Source organism: Euphorbia lathyris, chromosome 10, assembly GCF_963576675.1.
Source record: "Euphorbia lathyris chromosome 10, ddEupLath1.1, whole genome shotgun sequence".
Classification (NCBI taxonomy): domain Eukaryota; kingdom Viridiplantae; phylum Streptophyta; class Magnoliopsida; order Malpighiales; family Euphorbiaceae; genus Euphorbia; species Euphorbia lathyris.
The window spans coordinates 42,009,027-42,030,534 of NC_088919.1; the positions used below are offsets into that span (position 1 = coordinate 42,009,027).

Sequence of the window (21,508 nt, forward strand, 5' to 3'; positions counted from 1 at the left end):
CATGGCTGTTTTAGTATTAGAATTAGTATGAAAAGTAACAAAGACACATCTAATTCATGTATATATGTATCTAAAATAAGTAAAACAAAACCTCAGAAAGACAGTCTAAAATTGACATCAAAATTAATTCAGCTGGTAATTCCAACTGAACAAAAGAAACCATCATTGGCTTCATTCATTTCACCCCAAAATATGATAAATGTAATCGCTTTAATCGGCTGTGGATCGACTAGAATCACTTCCACAGATTCCTATCAGGAAGCGAAACATCAAATTTATATCAGACCAATCGTAGCATCAATGGTCACTACAACAGGGCTACTGGCAACGTCGCATCGGCCCTTTAATTCAATACAAATTAAACAACTACAAAGAAAAACCCTCAAGAGACCTGTTTAAAATCACCCACACAGCTCCACACCTAATCCTACGCCTCCCCTGTCAAATCACCTAATCCAATCTGCCAAATCACCTAATCCAATCTGAAAACGGAACAAATCCAAATCAGATTAGATATAGGGTAACTGGAGGATTGGAAATGCAGAAAAGAATAGCAGCTGTGTATTAAAGTGTCATACGGCACTTCCTATCTTATGGGATTTCTTCCTCATTGGGATACAATTTAGAAAAACAGAATTTTTGTGGTGTTTCCAGGATTAGATGACATGAATAAGAAAAGCCAAAAATCATGATAAACCACATTTAAAGCTATAGCACCCGAGCCAATATGCCAAGAGGAATTATTTATCCCCCAGAATTGGTAGTGGGCGCAACCTATCTTTTAAATAATCAGATTTCTATTGAATTTGGCTGTGATTGAAAAATAAAAATTTGAATGATTTGATGCTTGTTGCATTCTCTTTCAATCAACACATCCTAATTTGGTCTCTCCGTATTGTATCAGAAGATAAACTATTTAGGAGCAAATTTGCAGCTTAAATCATCCAATTGTATCAATCAGAAGATAAAGTTCTGGTATCAGCCCCAAATTCCCAAATACTAAACGAAATGATATTAGGAGTGCAGCCAGAATCTACAGAAAGAAATGTAAAGTACATAGAAGTTTGTCGCAAATGGAAGACAAGTAATAGCAAAGGTAGATGAACCTTGTCAAGAAGTAAGCGAGGAATTGGAAAGCCTAACGCACTCGCTTTGGCATCTACGCAGACAAACATCATTCCAGTTGGGGACTTGATGTTGATTAACACAGACAGTTCTGGCACAGGCATCAGCACAAGCATCAAGCTCAGAAACACCGCAAACAGTGACACAAGTATCGATAGTTGGGTCTTTAGATAAGGCACCCACCTTCTTTAACATTCTCTTGGAAGTGCATACCCTCTCGCAAACAAATATCTCATCCGAGCTTTTCTCCCTTCCTCTTGCGCTCTTTAGCCTCTGCTCTTCGCCTCTCTTCTTCTTCATCCTCAATGCTTGCCCTGCAATTACTGCTGGTATTGCCGCACCCAACAGAGACCACCAAGGGTCCACCATCGCACAACCACAGAGGAACAAGGGATTTGGGGCGGCTAGAGGGAAAGGATAAACAAATTATAAGTTTAGGGTTCACACTGAAATCAGCTAAGATAATAACATTATCATCATAAGATTGGACAAGAAAAAGAAGGAAAGAGGAATACAAAGAGAAGAAGTGTGCTCAATCTTCAATTTCTGAGATCAGAAACTCTAGTCCACGAATAATTGCTTCATCAACGCACGCTTTCTTCCTCTGCATCTATCATCATAAGAAAGCAGATTAAGAAGAAACCCTAACAGGGAAATCGTTGATTCGAAATGGAAGAGAAGGGAAAGTGGAGGCAGAGTACAAAGGAGAAGGGAAATACCTAGTGATACTTAGCCTGCCCAAGTCCATTCTATACAGGTGTAATTTGGATTTATTTGAATTCGGGTGGCCATTAGTTGGAAGGGTTTGGGCTGGTTTCTGTCAAATAAAAGCTAAGTTCGACCCCTTTTGAACCCAAATCGACCCCAATTTGTATTATATTAGGGTTGTATTTAGGGTTAGTTACAAGGAAATTGATTTAAATAATTACATGTGTCCCGTACTAATCAAATTAATTTTACTTATTTTAAATAAATTCAAACATGTTAAAATATTATCAAGGAAACACCACCTCTAGGGATGTAAATGCGACGGAGATTACCCGTCTCCGATGGGCCCCATCCCATCGGGGACGGGTAATCCCCGTCCCGTTTTATTATGGGACGGGGATAGGGACTAATATGTGTCCACGTTAGCGGGAACGGGGCGGAAATGGGAAAGGGTATCCCCGTACCCGTCTCGTATTGTGCCTTACGGAGATTACTGACGGATTACCCGTTTAATCCCTGATAACATATTATTAATCATAGAAAATAAAAAATACGCATGGCAAAACTTGAACCTATAATTAATCTTATCCAAATGTTTTACCTCTTTTTCACTCTATATTTATTTATTCATCATATTCTCTTTTTTTCTTTCTTTTTTTCTCTATTCTTTTCATTTATTTCTTTTTTTTTCATATATTCTTTTAAACTTTAAATGGGTAAATGGGAATACCCGCAGGGCAGGGACGTGGATGAATTTTGTCCTCGTTTGTTTCGCGGGACGGGTATGGGAATTCCCCGTTTAGTCGGGGAACGGGGATGGGAACTCCAATCCTCGCCCCGCCCCATTTACATCCCTAACCACATCTTTTAATAATAAGGTGATTTATGGTTTATTGTTGGTTAATTGAGGAAGAAGGAGGTTTGTCTTCCTTCTTTCTCATCCACCGTTTCTATTCTTTTAGCTTTTTTTTCTCGTTGAATTTCATATATCTTGTTGTATCTCTTAATCTGTTTGATCTGTATTTGTTGTTCATCATCTTTTCACTTGTAACTTTTTCTGGTTTAGCAAAAGCGAAAATGGTAGATCTTATCCGTAGAACACTCGAGTTATGGGATTGCAAAAGAAATGATTCAGATCCAAAAATTCCGAATGGTTTAAATGAAGAAGTCAGGACTATAGTTGCTTCTCTACGAATTTGGAGCGACGAGCAGTATATGCTCAATTTGTTGTTTGTTTTAGCAGTACCTTTAACGTCATTAGAGGTTCAAACCATCTACGAAAGAGAATAGTCACTGATGCCGGTGAAAAGTACCCTTACGAGCAAAAAAAACTACGCAATTTGAAAAAAAAAATAATTTATTTGTTTTTTTTTAATACTTCAATTAGAAGATTTTAATATAGTGATAAACTAAGGTCTTGTTTGATAACTCACTTAATGACTTAAATTAAAATGTTAAACGTCTTGGTCACCACTATCAATACCGGCTCCGGAGGTGTGTTTCGGGATTCTGTTGGACACTCAGTGGATTTTTTTTGCTTTTCCTTCTACTTGCTCCGTGGTGCATATTGCGGAACTCTCTAGTGCGCTCTATGCAATTCGCATGACATACAATAAGGGATGGCATCGTATTTGGCTTGTAAGTGATTCAACATATGTGGTATTTCTCCTTCGGCATGCTGACTTATTGGCCCATGGGAGCAACATCAAGAGTTTCTGGATGTCGCGTCTTGCTTCGTGAAATGCATTTCGTTGTGTCACACGCGTTTCGGGAACGTAATCAGGTTGCAGATGTGCTAGCCAACTTTGGCATGACCAGTTCAGAGTCTCGCTGGTGGGACTCACATCCTCAGTTTTGTTCTAGTTTTATTTGAGACAATTGTAACGACCGAGACTTGTATCACTTTGCTTAGATTTACCTATTCACTTTTTGACATTGATTGTATTTTTTCTTCTTTTTATTGATTTGGGTTCGGGGGTGGTGGTCTGGGGGTGCCAACATAGTTGGGATTATTGGTCCCTAATGAGATAGTATTAGTTCCAAATTGGGGGGGGGGGGGGGGCTGAATGGAACTATTGGGTAATTTTATCGTTTTAATAAATTCTCACTTAGTCAGCACAAGATTCGTAGAATGCACAATAATTGGAATCAGAGGCTGGCTTAAGGTGGACAAAGGAAACTGTTTACCCTTGCAGTTCTGATCTCAATTATTGCCTTCTGAACTTGATGTTAAATTTATGAGATGACAGTATACAATGCACTACTTAAATAAATAAATGATGAGACATAAGTAGTTACACAGTTTTATGCAAGATCAATTATAGCATGTAAATAATCAGAAGCAGTAAGTCAGAGATTAGAAAATAGTTACTCAGCGGACTTATCCTAGTTCAGCCTCCAGCCTATGTCCAATCCCCAGAATACCTTCTTCTGGGCTTTAATCCACTACAACACTCTTTCGGAGGTAGAGCACAAACCTTATACAAATAGATATAACATCTGTAAAGTACCTTCCTCTACAATCACTCAACTATCTATACTTCTATTGCTTGCCTATTACCGAAGCAAACAACAGAGCTTCTAATGAAAAATATTATGAATAATGATTTTTCTTTTGCAATAAATACAATGAAGATCTAAACAACATCCTTGGACGAATAAAAATAAGAACAATGCTTGAATAGTTGAATATTGTGAATTGCTCTTGAGGATTAATTTTGCTTAAGAGCTTTTGGATTTCGTCGACTTCAAGTGGAGCTTGTGAGCTTCTATTTATAGGTAGAGGAATCAAGAGATCTGTTTGAAATTTAAGTTACCGTTCTGATAGAATGGAGGTTGTCTTGTCCGCTCCTGACACCTTTTTGTCTGGTAGGTGGAAAGGTCTACCACGCGTCCACAACTTCAGTCTTGGCCCGTGTAATTCTGCCACCTTTTCTGTCTGTGGTTATGGCAGAGGTACGTTAGCCTGACGTGCCCATTGTATTACTTATGCTTTTAGATCAAGCCTTAGGAATAAGTGTACCAACTGTTTATCTCCTATGTCTTGCGGACTCCGGATGTGGATATGGTCTTCCGGATCAATAATGAAACTCTATTTATCTCAACCCTTTCTGTTTTACTTTGCTACAACTTAGTTCAATACACTCAACACACAAGATTAGTAAATAAACCAATTTGAGCTTTAATTTGTTTATTTGGGATTCTAATTAACTTATTTTTGTCATATTAAAAAACTCTATGAAAAATTGTGTTTCAACAAGGATGTCCCAAGCTTCATTTCTTCGTCCTCTACCTCTTAATAAAAAAAAAATCATATGTTAAACACTTATTTAATTTAAGTGCATTTCATAACTATTATTTTTTCATCACTTAAATTAATAAATTAAGTTAAAAAGCACTTAGTTTAATAATTCAAAATATTTAACTTAACATTTTAAGTTAAACATTATCAGCTAATATTTTTTATAACAATTATATCATTTAATATTTTCAGCATTTATAATATTCGGTACTTAAAATTCAGTATTTATTTTTTCAGCACTTAATTTTTAATTGGCTTAATGCTTCTCCAGCCCCCTTAACTTGTCCAAATTGGTTATTTTACCCCTCCAACTCATCGAATGTCCTATTTACCCCCTTAACTCCATAAAAATAGTATTTCTCACCCCCTTAACTTGTCGAAATTTATCATTTTACCCATTCTCAACTCATCGAATATCCTATTTACCTCCTTAACTCCATAAAAGTGGTATTTCTCACCACTTATGATCTTATTTACCCTATTAACTCTATAAAAATGCTATTTCTTATCCCTTTATAGTAGTAAAAAAAGTTGAAAAGAGAAAGAACGAATAAAAAATACAAATAACAAGAACATTAATATAAACAAGTTAAATACATTATATATAAGGATAATGTACCAAAATATGCCTATGATTTATCAATATTAGGTTCCACTTATAAAATAGCTTAAATATAGGTTTAACGTTTAAAAAAAGTTATCAATTTAGGCTTCGATAACGGATTGTAAGGGGTGAAAAATACCACTTTTATGGAGTTAAGGAGGTAAATAGAACATTCTATAAGTTGGGGGGATAAATGGACAAGTTGAGGGGGTGAGAAATACCACTTTTATGGAGTTAATGAGGTAAATAGGACATTCGATGAGTTGAGGGGGTAAAATGACCAATTTGGACAAGTTGAGGGGGTTGGGGAAGCATTAGGCCATTTTAATTTTATCAAACAACACCGAAGAGACGTGAACATTAATTGTAGATGATTTTTTTTTTATGTAATTTTCTTAAAGGGGCCATCATTTTTTCTTTTTGGCTGATTTTTTTAATGTATTTAGCATTTTTTATTCAGTACATTAGGATATTTTTTTTTTTTTTTTTGCACAAGCATTAGGATAAATTTTAATCATTATCATTTTTAGAGTTTAATTAGTGTATATCATTTTTTTAAAATTGTATTTACATGTTTTTAAAATATCATTATCATTTTTAGAGTTTAATTACAACAAACATTGTCATTAATAATTTTGTTATATATTAGTAAATTATTCCGTTTTAATTTTTGGTAAAATAAAAACGCATTTGTCAATAAATTATAAATAATTCCTCAAGTTAACAATAAAAATCCAATTTCCTTAACTCTCCTAACAAAATGAAATAAGATGATAAAAAAATAATTGTATATATTTTTTTATACAACGGAGAGCTTAACGAGCCACAAAAACAAATAAAACAACACAAAAGATAAAATAGAGGAACACTACTAATAGGTAAGGATACAATTGGGGCGGGGAATACCCGTACCCGTCGGGGCGGGGATTCCCCGTCCCATTTTTTTGTAGGGATGGGGACGAGGCCAATATGGTCCCGTAGTCGGGTATGGGGCCGGAAAACGGTATCCCCGCCCTGCGGGGATCCTCGTACCTGTACCCGTAAATCCCCGACGGGTAATCTCCGTTAATATAGGAATTAAATCAAATTTTTTTACTTGGATGGAGACATGGAGAATCGAACCTCCAACCAAATGAAACACTATCAATCACTTTAACCATTTGGACTCATTCTACTTCTTAACAATTTAGTAATTAAGTAACAAATATTAGAATTTTAAACCAAATAAAAAAAAGGAAATGAAAGGATAAAGATTAGATTTAGAGAGACACAAAGAAGTTTCTCATTTCTAGTAATACCCTAGATCGTATCTCTCCACTCCACCGCCGCCTCCACCTCCACCTCCACCTCTCAATCTCCATCTGAAATCGTTGGCCTCCACCTCTCGATCTTCGTCTGAAATCGTCGGCCTCCACCTCTCCGTTTGAAATCGTCGGCCTCCTCCACCTCTCTGTCTGAAATCGTCGGCCTCCACCTTTCGATCTCCGTCTAAAATCATCGACCTCCACCTCTCGATCTCCGTCTAAAATCATCGACCTCCACCTCCCCCCCCCCTCCACCTTTAGGTCAACATGCTCATTGCTTTCATTTCCTCGACAAGAGAAAAATAATACAAGTAAGTATCAGTACCAAGATTACTCCATATACCTTTAGGTGATTGATTTAAATAGTGAAAACAGTCCCATGGAAGTGCAAGATGAATACCACATGCTTATGATCTTTGGAAAATTTAACTATTAATGTTTGCATAATTTTATAATTTTTTTATAATTTTTTGAAATCTGATTACAACCTTAAGGAAACGTGCCTGAATCTTTTGGACTCTTAAAATTCTTTTGTAGTCTCCTAGTTTCAACCTCATAACTTAGTTTATCAGTGTAGGTTTTTCCTTGTAGATTCAATTGATAAGAATATAGTTTGAAGGTGGTTGGGTCTATCTGTACACATCCTGATTCGCATTTGTGGTGATTTAAACTTAAATGAACATATATAGAATATTATTTATTAATAGTGTAATTAAAATGATGAATCAACTTCTCGATTCTGGTCTTGAGGGGAATAGATGAATCACCTAAAGTCCAATATGTTTTAATTGTTTCTAGTACATCCCTTTGAAGCATAATAGTTTATGGAACTTGAATATTTGGAATAACATTAAGATATTGCAAAATGGAATTCCACAATTGCAGTAATTTTGGACTGCAATAATTACATTATCTTTTTTTACTTTTCATAGAGTTTATTGTTATCTATGATTTCATTTGATATTAATCTATAACTCGTTTTTTGTAGGTGTTAAAATGAAATCAGTTGATGACGTTAGTCAGCAGTTATTAGACAAGCTTTCCCATAATCAAGGTATTGATAAATCCATGGAGCAAAATGCACATTTGAGTGTGACACAAGCAACGACATCTTCAAAACCAATAGCATCTTCAAAACCAACAGAAACATCTGTGTCCATTTCAATTGATGCAATAAGGCCACAATTAAAGTTGGGATCCAAAAGAGCTCGTACATCAACTGTATGGAATGATTTCGATACTGAACTCATTGATGGCAAAGTCAAAGCAGTATGTCATTATTGTAAGAAGAAACTTGGAGGATCAACAAATGACGGGACAAAGCATTTGCATGAACATCTCAAAAGATGTCCGCGAAAAAAAGTCAAAAGATATCAAACAAGCAATTTTAAAAATTGGCACATAAAGTGGTGGCAAAACAGTGCTCAGGAGTGGAATTGTCTTTGATCAAGAGGTTTCTAGAATTAAGTTGGCTAATAATTACCATGAATGAGCTACCATTCATGGTAACTGAATATGAGCCATTTAAGACTTTGTAAGTTCTCTTCAACCATGCTTCAAGATGTTATCTTGAACTACAGCTAAATCTGATGTCATGAAGTTGTATGAGTTTGAGAAATCCAAAATGATGAAGTTATTTGAGAGTAACACCAGTAGAGTTGTCATTACAACTAATTTGTGGAGTAGCAATCAAACGAAAGGTTACATGGTTGTTATAGCACATTATGTTGATGATTCAGGGAGTTTACAGAGCCGAATTATCAGGTAAATTTATATTCTGAAACTTGATTATTGTTTAATATTTTTAGATTGTCGATATTAAGTTTGTTTATTATTTACTTGATTATGTTTGCTTGTGTGATGACTCCTCATATTGTTGTTGTGTTATATGACGTGCTTACTGAAACCTTAATGGATTAGAATCTTGATAACAAATTATCTACATTGATAGTAGATCATTATACTACAGATGATTCATTGATAAAGTTGGTCTTATATAACTTATCAAAGAACCATTTGTTATTGAAAGGGTCATTGTTGCATATGCGGTGTTGTGCTCATATTCTAAATTTGATTGTTAAAGATGGGTTGAAACATATTAATGAATGCATTGAAAAAATTCGTGATTCTGCTGTTTATTGGAATGGTAGGCCTAAAAGAGTTGAGAAATTTGAAGAAGCTTTGCGTCAATTGAAAATTCCTTTGACTAAAAAGTTAGCCATAGATTGTAGCACTAGGTGGAATTCTACATATTTGATGCTTAGATTTGTTCTTCCATATAGAGATGCATTTGAGCGTTTGCAATTTAAAGATTCTCAATATAAGAGTCTCCCTTCAGAGGAAGAGTGGGATATTGCCCAGGAAATGTGTAAGAAATTACACTTGTTTTATGTTGTCACTGAAATATTTTCTGGGACAAACTATCCAACTACCAATTTATTTTTTTCTAAGATATGTGACATTAAAGTAGCTCTTAATGGATGGAAAAGTTATGGTGTTGTGTATTTTGAGGTTATGGCTTCCAAAATGATTGCAAAGTTTGACAAGTATTGTGATGAAATACATGGTATTATGGGTGTTGCAATATTATTGATCCTAGGTATAAGCTAAAATTGATGAAGTATTTGTTGGTCCCTTGTAAGGTTGCAAATATAGTTCCAAGGGGGGGTTAGGAACTATTTTACCTTTTTAAAATAATTTGGGCAGATTTCTTTTCTTTAAGAAAAGTTTATCTAACAGCGGCGCTTAGCATCAGCAAGACACTGGCTTAGTCAACTAGTGACTAGGACAGCTTCGTTGCTTAGGTCAGGAAATAGCACTTAGAGTCTATTCCTGAACCTTCTCGTTGGTAGCGCACAACTCAGCTTGACCTCTTTTACTTGGTCAGTTTTAGTTTGTTTTAAGCAAGCAGTGTAAATAAGGAGTTAAGGTTTAGAAATACTTCACTCAGCAGATTTATCCAGGTTCGGCTTCTTCTAAGCCTACGTCCTGTCCCCGGAACACTTCCGAGATTTCAAATCCTCTACTGAGCTCTTTAAAGGTAGAGCCTCAAACCTTTTACAATATCAGCAATTGAGTATGACAAGAGTACCTTCCTCTATACTTCTACTCAATCCTAATCTCTCCGTTGAGTACTTAAAACCGAGTACTCAGCCTCTCCTTTCTACTTCTAGAAGTGATAAAGATTTTGTCCTAAACAACAATTGCTAGAACACCTTAGATGATTGAAAAACAATCACTCTAGACTTTTACACAAATGAATAGACTTTGTAGTGTAAGAATTTTGCTTTGCTTCTGATGGAGAACTTTTGTATACGTTTGGTCAGCGTAAAGGCTTTTTGCTCAAAGTTCTCTGTAGAATGTGGATTCTGAATGCTCTATTTATAGAGAGCTATGAGAGCTTCTGGTTATTTCGAATTTCGAAATAACCGTTGGAGGGAAACGGCTACAAGTCGTTTTCACTGAGTCTGCCAGCAGTTCTCTTTAGCCAATCAGATTCCAGCGTCTTCTGTTCTTCGGTCAGTGTGATAGTATGTTCCTCCATTTTGGGTAATGTCAACCAGACAGCTTGCTGTGTCTTCTGGTTTTTACTTAAGGAGGAAATACTTTGTCTGGAAGCTGTCTTATGGTCATCAGCTGTCTTGTACGTTTTGTCGAGACAGCTCAGCAGCTTCATACCGAAGTTGTCTACGTGGATCTTCTCGATCCTTCTTTACTCAGCATGCGTCTCATTACTTCAACGGCAACGTTTTGAAGACACGCGGGCTGAGTGATCTTGGGTTTGTTTGACTTGGGCCTTGACTTCCATATAGGGCTTGAGCCTTATGATCTTTATGTCTTATGATAAATTATAAACTCAACATTGAACAAACACATTAGTAACAATAAGCCAAAACATTTAAACTTAGTGTGTTGTAGAATATTTACTTTTACTTAATTAATTTTGTCAAATCAAAATCTTGTGGAAATGTGTTTCAACAAACTCCCCCATTTTGATGTTGGCAAAACTAATCAGCAAGGAACTTAGTATGAGCTCCCCCATGATAGTTGACCTTTTTAATTAAGTGAACTCCCCCGTAAGGACTGAACTACTGACTTAGTTTTATTCTAAACATTCTAAGGTTTAACTGAATAAGTCTAAGATCAGATTTCAGGTATAGGTCAGCTTATGGGTCATATTCTATTTTACTCAGTATTCAGCGGAAGTAATGTATAGTGACAGAGCGCTGAGTAAATCATTTGTTCAATGGTTTATATTTGACAAGTTCAAACATTTATATGCAGCATGCATTTATATAATACTTGGCATTTGAATAATCAACAGTTAAATACGAATGCAAGTATTTCAGAAGTAACAGAAGTTAGGCATATTGTTTAAAACAAAACAACAAAAAGCATTACAAAACAAAATAACAAAATAAAACAAAATAAAGTTCTTCTTCCTAACTTCTAACTCTCTAGTTTCTCACTTAGAGTTCCTTCTCCTTAGTTGCCACTTTTCTCCCCCGTTTTGCCAGCATCAGCAGTAGGCAAATTAACGGTAGGGGCAGGAGATTTGGCCTGATCCTGCAGCACACGTATTTGACCCTCCAAGGAATTCATGTGACTGACCATAGACAGCATGAGTTCGGTCATTTTGGTCATTTGAGCATGTGTTGGTGGCTGCGTCTGGACAGAGGAGAAGTGATTGATCAAGTCATGGATTTCACGCAGAATATGGTGAGTGACAGGTGGATGAGAGGGCTGGGCATGAGTTGGTGGAGTATGGGCTTGTTCTTGAAGCAGAGTGTTAGCTGAGGCGATGACACGCCGTCCTGACTCAGTAGCACCTAGGTGTGCATATTTGGCAGGAGTGGGCTCGCACTGAGTGCCTTGTGTAGTGACAGGACTACGAGGCGTGTTGACCTCAGGTGCTGAGTTGCTTTGAGCTTGAGGTGGGAGTGGAGCTTCTTTTGGACTCGCAGGGGTTTTGGCTTGTTTCTCACTTGGAGGAACATAGGCTTGTTTTTGTGGAGACCCCTCTTGGGTAATGTGGGGCTCAAGAACAGATTCTGCTTCTGTTCTCAGTTTCTTCTCAGCTGACTCATCTGGGTCCTGATCAGCTTTCCTTTTATTTCTTTCCATCAGCCTTACCTTTCTCGGGACAGTACGAATATCCTTCGAACAGGCTCCCTTTTTCTTCTTCTTCTCAGCTTCAGCAATCTCAGATGGCACAGTAGAAGGATTCTCAGTTTGAGGTTCATTGGTTAGTTCTGTACCCTCAGCAGTGTGATCAGCTTCAGCCATGACATCATCTATAATAGCATCCAGATCTGTCAGATTTTCCATTTCTCCAATGGGTTGCTCAACCTCAGCCATAAGATCCTCCTCCTCAGTGGTTTCATTCTCGTCATAACCTTTCAGGGGTTGGCTATGTGATAGTCCATTCAGCAGACGTGCAGTGATAACAGTTCCTATTGAACTTATTTCACCAACAGTCTCTATGTTCTTATCCTGTATTATCCTTGTGATGAGGGAACCTAAACGGAGCTTCCTTCCACTTCTTTGGAAAGCACCGACCAGAAATACAGGCATGTTGAAGGGAATGTTGGTCAGCATATGCCACATGAAACATTGTTCAAAGTTTGAGGCGGATGAGGGAGAACTAAGTTTAGGGAAGATAAAGTTGGTCAGCAAAAAGTGGGCCATCTTCTGATTTTTGCCCATGCAGGTGCTGGGTACTTCTCCTTTGTAGTCTTTGGGTTTACAGAACCCCTTCATCTTTTCTATGATGGCTTTTGGTATCGGCTCCTTTGTTGTCCTGAACTGGATCCCTGTATTCGGTATCTCTAGCAATGTTGCTAGATATTCAGGGGTTATCACTATCTTTTGACCCTTAACTGTGGTCTCTAAGTAGTCAGAGTCATCTGCATCAACGTGCAGGTTGGAGTAGAATTCTCTCACTATCGTGGGATAGGTTTGTCCGGAAAGAGAGAAGAGACCTTCCCATTTGTTCTTTTCTATCCATTCACAGAATGGTCTCTCAGAAGAGACGAAGCCAGAAGGAAAGTATCGGCTCCTTAGGACTTCTTGACTCTTGGCCCAAGAGTGTACTTTGATCATCCTTCTTACCATGCTAGTTGAAGGACCGGCGTGGTCAGAGGATTTGAGAGTTGGAGAGAAAGTACTTTCGTTGAAAAACATTTTTTGAAGTTCTGAAGCACTTAGGTGTTAAAGGAAAAATTCTGAAGCTTTCTTAAAGTTCAGTGCGTATGTAAAGAGGGTAGTGGGTTAGCATCCACTATTTATGGATTTTTAGTTTAGGGTTCCGTTTGAATTTAAGCCGGTTTTGCCCTTGGGTTGTCCAATCGGCAGAAACCCTGACACTTATGACACTTTTAAGACGTATTCGGCGCATGCGCAGTACAGGTGTCATTTTGCGTGTGGTGGCATTAAATGCTAATAAGTGCTTTTACTCAGCGTTTGTTTATATAAATGTTTCATATTCTGAGTAGTCAGTGCATTCTTTAAGGATGATTTTAAGTTCAAGTTCTAAACTAATTTACTCAGTGTGCAAGTTTACTCAGTATTGTATATTCAGTCAGTTTCAATGAGATACTCAGCAAACAATAAATCATTCAGCATGTAATTCACTCAGCATTCAATATTCATTTAGCACAGGAATTTACTGAAGAGGATTAAACATACCAATTGCTTCTCTCAGTATGCTAAATTGCTCTCGTGTTAGAGGCTTTGTCAAGATATCAGCCAGCTGCTCATCTGTTGGCACATAAGTCAGCTTAATTTCTTCTTTGAGTACATGATCTCTGATGAAGTGATGTCTTATGCTGACATGCTTCATCCTGCTGTGCTGGATTGGGTTCTTTGAGAGGTCAATTGCACTCTTGTTGTCGTATTTGACTTCAATTGTCTTTGTTTGAACACCATAATCTTCAAGTTGTTGCTTAATCCAAAGGACTTGAGCAACACAGCTTCCAGCAGCAATGTACTCAGCTTCAGTTGTGGACAGGGCTACTGACGCCTGCTTCTTGCTGAACCAAGATACAAGACAGCTCCCTAGGAATTGGCATCCTCCAGAGGTGCTTTTTCTTTCCAGCTTGTCTCGTCCATAGTCAGCGTCAGTGTATCCGATGAGTGTAAAGTCATGAGTATTTGGATACCACAAACCTGCATTTACTGAGCTTTGCAAATATCTAAGGATCCTTTTTACGGCTATGTAATGGGATTCCTTAGGGTTAGCTTGATATCTAGCGCAATAGCATACTGAGAATTGAATGTCCGGTCTACTTGCTGTTAAGTAAAGTAAAGAGCCAATCATACCTCGGTATAACTTGCTGTCTACTGACTTACCATTCTCATCAGCACAAAGGACAGTGTCAGTGCCCATAGGAGTGGATATTGGCTTGCAATTTTCCAAGTCATATTTCTTTAAAATCTCCTTGGCATATTTGGCTTGACTGATGAATATGCCATTCTTTCCTTGCTTAATTTGAAGTCCGAGGAAGAAGTTGAGTTCTCCCATCATTGACATTTCGAATTCAGTCTGCATTTGTTTGCTAAATTCCTTGCACATAGATTCATTAGTAGCACCAAATATAATATCATCCACATATATTTGTGCCAGCAGGGTATCTTTACCCTTTCTCTTAATGAATAAGGTTGTATCAGCTTGACCCCTGACGTAACCTCTAGTCAGTAAGAAGTTGGTCAGCCTCTCATACCAAGCACGTGGTGCTTGCTTGAGTCCGTACAGAGCCTTTTTGAGTTTGTAAACATGGTTTGGGAACTTAGGGTCCTCAAAACCTGGAGGTTGATTTACATAAACCTCCTCGTTTATAACTCCATTAAGAAAAGCACTTTTGACATCCATTTGGAATAATTTAAAGTTCATGTAAGATGCATATGCACACAGTATTCTAATTGCCTCTAGCCTTGCCACTGGGGCAAAGGTCTCACCGTAGTCTATACCTTCTTGCTGACTGTAGCCCTGAGCTACAAGCCTTGCTTTGTTTCTGACTACGTTTCCTTGTTCGTCCATCTTGTTCCTGAAGACCCATCTTGTTCCGATGGTCTTTTGACTCTTTGGATGAGGCACTAACTCCCATACATCATTTCTTCGAAATTGATCGAGCTTCTCTTGCATTGCGTTCATCCAGAATTCATCGTACTCAGCTTCAGTGAAATTCTTCGGTTCTTGTACTGAGACGAAAGCAACATTGCTGAGGTACTTCCTGAGTTGATTCCTCGTCATCAGGGTATTCCCAGCAAAATCAAGGATTGCACTTTCGGAGTGCCCTCTTGGAATCCTTATTTCTTTGGGTAGATTCATGTCTTGTGCTGTTCGTGTTTCAACATTCTCTGCAGAAGTAGATGGGTCAGTGAAAGTAATTTTAGGTTCACTCTTACTCTTGGTCAGCCGTTTTATGAAGGACTCAGTAGCTGGTTCTTGATCAGCAGGTGCTGAGTTTGGTTCATCTTCTGTCAGCGGCTGGTATCTTCCTGCAGGGTCAGTTTCATCGAATTGCACATGTATAGATTCTTCTAATACTTGGGTTCTCTTATTAAAAACTCTGTATGCTTTGCTGTTTGTTGAGTAGCCTAGAAAGATAGCCTCATCAGCTTTTGAATCAAATTTGGCTAAGCTATCTTTGGTGTTTAAAATAAAACATCTACAGCCAAAGGCACGAAAGTATCCAATGTTGGGCTTTCGTCATTTCCAAAGTTCATAAGGGGTTTTCTTAAGTATAGGTCTGACTAGAGCCCTATTTAGAATATAGCATGATGTGTTAACAACTTCTCCCCAAAAATACTTTGGAAGCCTATGCTCATCCAGCATTGTCCTTGCTATTTCAACAAGAGTTCTGTTCTTCCTTTCAATAACCCCATTTTGCTGAGGCGTTCTAGGAGCAGAGAAATTGTGGTCAATGCCGCTGGCTTCACAGAATTCAACAAACTCTTGGTTTTTGAATTCTCCGCCGTTATCACTATGGATATGAGCTAATTTTAGGTCTTTCTCATTTTCAATTTTTCTAACCAAGTTTGAAAATGTCTCAAAGGTCTCATCCTTGCTGGTCAGCAAGATAACCCACGTATACCGAGAGAAGTCATCTACAATGACCAAGGAAAATCTTCTTCCACCCAGACTCAGCGGCTGGACTGGACCAAAGAGATCCAAGTGTAGTAACTCTAACGGACGTTTAGTTGAGACAATGTTTTTACTATGAAAAGATTGTTTGGTTTGTTTTCCAGCTTGGCAAACGTGGCATAGTTGATCTTTTTAGAATTTAAGTTCAGGCAGTCCCTCAACCAATTGCTTTCTTGCTAATTTGGCCAGGAGGTCCATGCTTACATGACCAAGTCTCATGTGCCATAGCCAGGAATTTTCTTCCTTTGTTACTAAGCACACAGTTTTTGAAAACTTTTTCTCTAAGTCTAGCATAAAGACATTATCTATCCGAGGGGCAGTTAAGATTAACTCATTAGTTTTACCCTCGTATATTTTACATCCAGTAGCATCAAATATAACTTTTCTCCCATTGTCACATAGCTGAGCTACGCTGAGTAAGTTATATTTGAGTCCGCTGACTAGGGAGACAGATTCAATAGTAGGGTTACCTCCGACGGTTCCTGAGCCTACTATCTTACCCTTCTTATTGTCTCCAAAACTTACACTCCCTCCTCGTTTACGTTCAAACGTGATGAACTGAGTTTCATCACCCGTCATATGCCTTGAGCATGCGCTGTCAATATACCACATCTTTGACTTCTCGGCACATCTCAGGCTTACCTGCAGTGTAACTAGTTATTTTTAGGTACCCAATTCTTTTTGGGTCTTGACTTGTTAGGTGCAACAGGTATAGCATCATATTTTATTTTATGGCGGCATATATGGATAGTATGGCCATTCTTTCCACAGAAGTCACAACTGACCTTCTGTTTAGGATTTTTTACTGACTTGTCAGCACCCCAGTGCTGAGCGTGCCAGCACACTTTAGTAGTGTGTCCTAACTTCCCACAAAAGTCACATTGGACTTTTCGCTGGGGATTTCGTCTCTGCTGAGTACCTTGGTACTGTGTACCTTGATACTGAGTTCTCAGCGGAAGATTGTTTTTATTTGGAACCTTCAATTGGTTCTGAATGGTTGTGACATCCTTCCTCAGTTTCTTTGAAACTGACTGGACTTCAGAGACATACTCATGAATGATTTTCATATTTTCATGCAAAACTGAGTTGTCTTGAAGAAGGTATCTGAGGTCACTCAGTTTGACCTCTTCTACTTCATCACAGCGCCGGCTGAGTGCTTTAATCTTCCTGTTACACTTTTTAACAAGTGTATAGAGATCACTCAGGGCGTTACCCATTTCATTTCTGAGTTGAGAGAGTGAGATTACCTCATTAGATTGCTCTTCATTATCTGACTCATCAGATTGGTCAGCATGCTCAGAAATGCATGGCTTAGCAAGTTCGTCAGCCATAAAGCATATCTTCGCTGACTCGGTGGCCTCAGTTTCTGTTGATGAAGATTCATCACTGTCACTCCAAGTAGCCACCATTGCCTTCTTCCCACTTTTCTTGTCTTTCCTCAGCGTGGGGCAGTTTGACTTAATATGGCCATCTTGGTGGCACTCAAAGCATGTAATGGGCTTTGAGCTGTCCTTTCTGTATTTGCTGTCGCTTGAGTCAGCCTTATACTTATCAAACTTTTTGTAAGGCTTTTTGGAATATTTGTCGTTCTTCCTGAACAGCCTCTTCATCTTTCTTGTGAACATAGCCATCTCCTCATCATCAGTTGAACTCCCGTCAGTGGAGTCAGCCTTCATGACAAGTGACTTCTGCTTCTTGTCATCAGATTTTTCCTTCACCTCAAAGTTTTTCATGGATATCTCATGGGTCAGCAATGAACCGATGAGTTCGTCATATTTGTAGGTGGTTAAATCCTGAGCTTCCTCAACTGCTGTCTTCTTTGCTTGCCAGTCTTTTGGAAGACTCCTGAGTATCTTTTTGACTTGTTCTTCCTCAGTGAAGATTTTCCCAAGTCTCTTGAGCTCATTAATGATGTTGGTGAACCTTGCGTTCATGTCTGAAATGCCCTCATCATTGTTCATCTCGAACAGCTCGTACAGTCTCATCTGCTGATTCACCTTGGATTCTTTTACTTTGTTTGTTCCCTCGTAGGTGACTTCCAGCTTTTTCCAGATCTCTTGTGCCGACTCACAACCTGAGATTTTGTTATATTCTGCAGCATCGAGCGCACAGTGAAGCATATTGATAGCCAAAGCATAGTTTTGAAGCTTCTTAAGATCATCCTCTGTCCATTCAACCTCAGCTTTAACAACTGACTGGCCAGCAACAACTTTCACAGGTACAAACGGGCCTTGGACTATAGATAGCCAGGCACTCATGTTTGTAGCTTGAATGAAGTTTTTCATCCTATTCTTCCAAAAGGTATAGTTTGACCCGAAGAATAGGGGAGGCCTGGTAATGGACAACCCCTCAGGTAATATCTGAGTTGTCAGGTTTCTAGGGAGAAACCGAGTGCTGTTTTCGCCCATGGTATGGATCAACTCAAGGTTGTTAGACCTTTAGTAATGAGCTTTTAAGCTCTGATACCACTTGTTGGTCCCTTGTAAGGTTGCAAATATAGTTCCAAGGGGGGGTTAGGAACTATTTTACCTTTTTAAAATAATTTGGGCAGATTTCTTTTCTTTAAGAAAAGTTTATCTAACAGCGGCGCTTAGCATCAGCAAGACACTGGCTTAGTCAACTAGTGACTAGGACAGCTTCGTTGCTTAGGTCAGGAAATAGCACTTAGAGTCTATTCCTGAACCTTCTCGTTGGTAGCGCACAACTCAGCTTGACCTCTTTTACTTGGTCAGTTTTAGTTTGTTTTAAGCAAGCAGTGTAAATAAGGAGTTAAGGTTTAGAAATACTTCACTCAGCAGATTTATCCAGGTTCGGCTTCTTCTAAGCCTACGTCCTGTCCCCGGAACACTTCCGAGATTTCAAATCCTCTACTGAGCTCTTTAAAGGTAGAGCCTCAAACCTTTTACAATATCAGCAATTGAGTATGACAAGAGTACCTTCCTCTATACTTCTACTCAATCCTAATCTCTCCGCTGAGTACTTAAAACCGAGTACTCAGCCTCTCCTTTCTACTTCTAGAAGTGATAAAGATTTTGTCCTAAACAACAATTGCTAGAACACCTTAGATGATTGAAAAACAATCACTCTAGACTTTTACACAAATGAATAGACTTTGTAGTGTAAGAATTTTGCTTTGCTTCTGATGGAGAACTTTTGTATATGTTTGGTCAGCGTAAAGGCTTTTTGCTCAAAGTTCTCTGTGGAATGTGGATTCTGAATGCTCTATTTATAGAGAGCTATGAGAGCTTCTGGTTATTTCGAATTTCGAAATAACCGTTGGAGGGAAACGGCTACAAGTCGTTTTCACTGAGTCTGCCAGCAGTTCTCTTTAGCCAATCAGATTCCAGCGTCTTCTGTTCTTCGGTCAGTGTGACAGTATGTTCCTCCATTTTGGGTAATGTCAACCAGACAGCTTGCTGTGTCTTCTGGTTTTTACTTAAGGAGGAAATACTTTGTCTGGAAGCTGTCTTATGGTCATCAGCTGTCTTGTACGTTTTGTCGAGACAGCTCAGCAGCTTCATACCAAAGTTGTCTATGTGGATCTTCTCGATCCTTCTTTACTCAGCATGCGTCTCATTACTTCAACGGCAACGTTTTGAAGACACGCGGGCTGAGTGATCTTGGGTTTGTTTGACTTGGGCCTTGACTTCCATATAGGGCTTGAGCCTTATGATCTTTATGTCTTATGATAAATTATAAACTCAACATTGAACAAACACATTAGTAACAATAAGCCAAAGCATTTAAACTTAGTGTGTTGTAGAATATTTACTTTTACTTAATTAATTTTATCAAATCAAAATCTTGTGAAAATGTGTTTCAACAGTATTATTATCCTATCTTGTATGGTGAGGAAGAGGCAAAACTTGGGATTAAAAAGGTTAGAGATATTTGTGATTATATGATTGTTGAATATGCTAGTCGAGTCAAGATGGATAATGCTAGTAATTCATGTTTTGAGTCTAAATCTTCCAATATTCCTTCACCTATTGAGGAATATGAACCGGAACTGTTTGAGCATTTTCTTGATAATGATTCAGATGGGGATAATGGTGCTAAGTCTGAATTAGAGTTGTACTTAGAAGAGAGTTTGATACCTAGAATCAAGTCTAAGGATTTTGATATATTGGGTTGGTGGAAACAAGCTTTTAAGTATCCTACATTGCAATTAATTGCTAGAGATATATTAGTTATTCCTATATCCATCGTGGCTTTAGAGTCTGCGTTTAGCACAAGTGGAAGGGTTGTTTGTGATCATCGAAGCAAACTTAAACCGAATACAATAGAGGCATTGATGTGCACCCAAAATTGGTTATGAAGCTAATATAAAGGTATTGAAAATAACCAAAACAAATTCTTTTCTTTTCGTGTTTTTTTTTTCTGCAAAATGATGATTAATTTGAATTAAAATCTCTATCTTATTATTGTTTTTTAGGTACTCGTATGAGTACGGATGTTCTTGCTAAATATAATCAATTGCTTGGTAATGAACACCTGGATGAAGCGGTAATTTATATACGAATTACTTTTTTTTTGTGGGAATTTATATACGAATTACTAATTTTAAGTTAATTGTATTGTTTTATTATATATATATATATATATATATATATATATATTAGTTTTTAATTTTTATTTATAAATCTTTTAATGTTAGATATCAACAATTATAACAGAAGTCAATCTTGAAGAATGAATGAGAATGATCAAGAAGCAATGAAATTATGAAGGAATGTTTTTTTTTTATGTTATTTGATACTTTTTTAATGGAATTATGGATAATTTTGTTGGTATTTTTAGGTGATTGTGTGATTTGGTATTTTTTTTAATGGAATTATGAACTTATGAATATGGTACATTTCAAGTTTTAGGTGATTTAGAATTTAGAAGCTACTGCTTCTGTAATTGGGAATTTAAGGGTAAACAGGGATTCCTCATACCCACGGTTTCCCCGTGGAGTGGGGATGGGGACAGTTTTTTCCCTGTTTAGCTGGCGGGGACGGAGATGGGGAATTCCCATTTAGGTGGGGATAGGGATGGGAAACCAAATCCCCGCCCCGCCCCGTTTACATCCCTACTAATAGGTCACCTCTCTAGACCAGAAAATCCCACAAACATCTTATCAGAACTCATGATTGACACTGTTAAAGAAATGAGGAATAATTGATCAAATATTTAGTGAAAAATATTCAGATAAACTCGGCTCACATATATTTCAACAAATTAAAATGATACAATTGTTTTACAAACACACTCCTCACTCACGTATGGGTAACTCACAACTCTACTTCTATAAGCAAAAATGCCGACACTACAATTTA

At 37.8% G+C, this 21,508-nt stretch overlaps 1 protein-coding gene and 4 non-coding genes across 5 annotated transcripts; all 5 read right to left on the minus strand.

Moving 5' to 3' along the window:
* Positions 1-84: 84 nt before the first annotated feature.
* On the minus strand, positions 85-172 carry LOC136210231 (small nucleolar RNA snoR77Y). Its single transcript, XR_010677939.1, has one exon. It is a non-coding gene; the product is annotated as a small nucleolar RNA snoR77Y (small nucleolar RNA).
* A 25-nt stretch (positions 173-197) lies between these two features.
* LOC136210244 (small nucleolar RNA snoR2/U65) lies at positions 198-342 on the minus strand. The gene has a single exon (XR_010677952.1). It is a non-coding gene; the product is annotated as a small nucleolar RNA snoR2/U65 (small nucleolar RNA).
* Positions 343-550: 208 nt separating this feature from the next.
* Positions 551-616, minus strand: LOC136210245 (small nucleolar RNA U49). The gene has a single exon (XR_010677953.1). It is a non-coding gene; the product is annotated as a small nucleolar RNA U49 (small nucleolar RNA).
* Positions 617-633: 17 nt separating this feature from the next.
* LOC136210237 (small nucleolar RNA snoR80) lies at positions 634-762 on the minus strand. The gene has a single exon (XR_010677945.1). It is a non-coding gene; the product is annotated as a small nucleolar RNA snoR80 (small nucleolar RNA).
* Positions 763-927: 165 nt separating this feature from the next.
* LOC136209773 (uncharacterized protein At5g64816) lies at positions 928-1,906 on the minus strand. The gene is made up of 3 exons (XM_066001357.1): positions 1,845-1,906; positions 1,641-1,735; positions 928-1,529 (listed from the first exon to the last, which is right to left on the minus strand). Exon 3 carries the CDS (start codon positions 1,492-1,494, stop codon positions 1,111-1,113), a length of 384 nt encoding a protein of 127 aa, XP_065857429.1. The 5' UTR covers positions 1,495-1,529; positions 1,641-1,735; positions 1,845-1,906; the 3' UTR covers positions 928-1,110.
* Between the last annotated feature and the right edge of the window lie 19,602 nt (positions 1,907-21,508).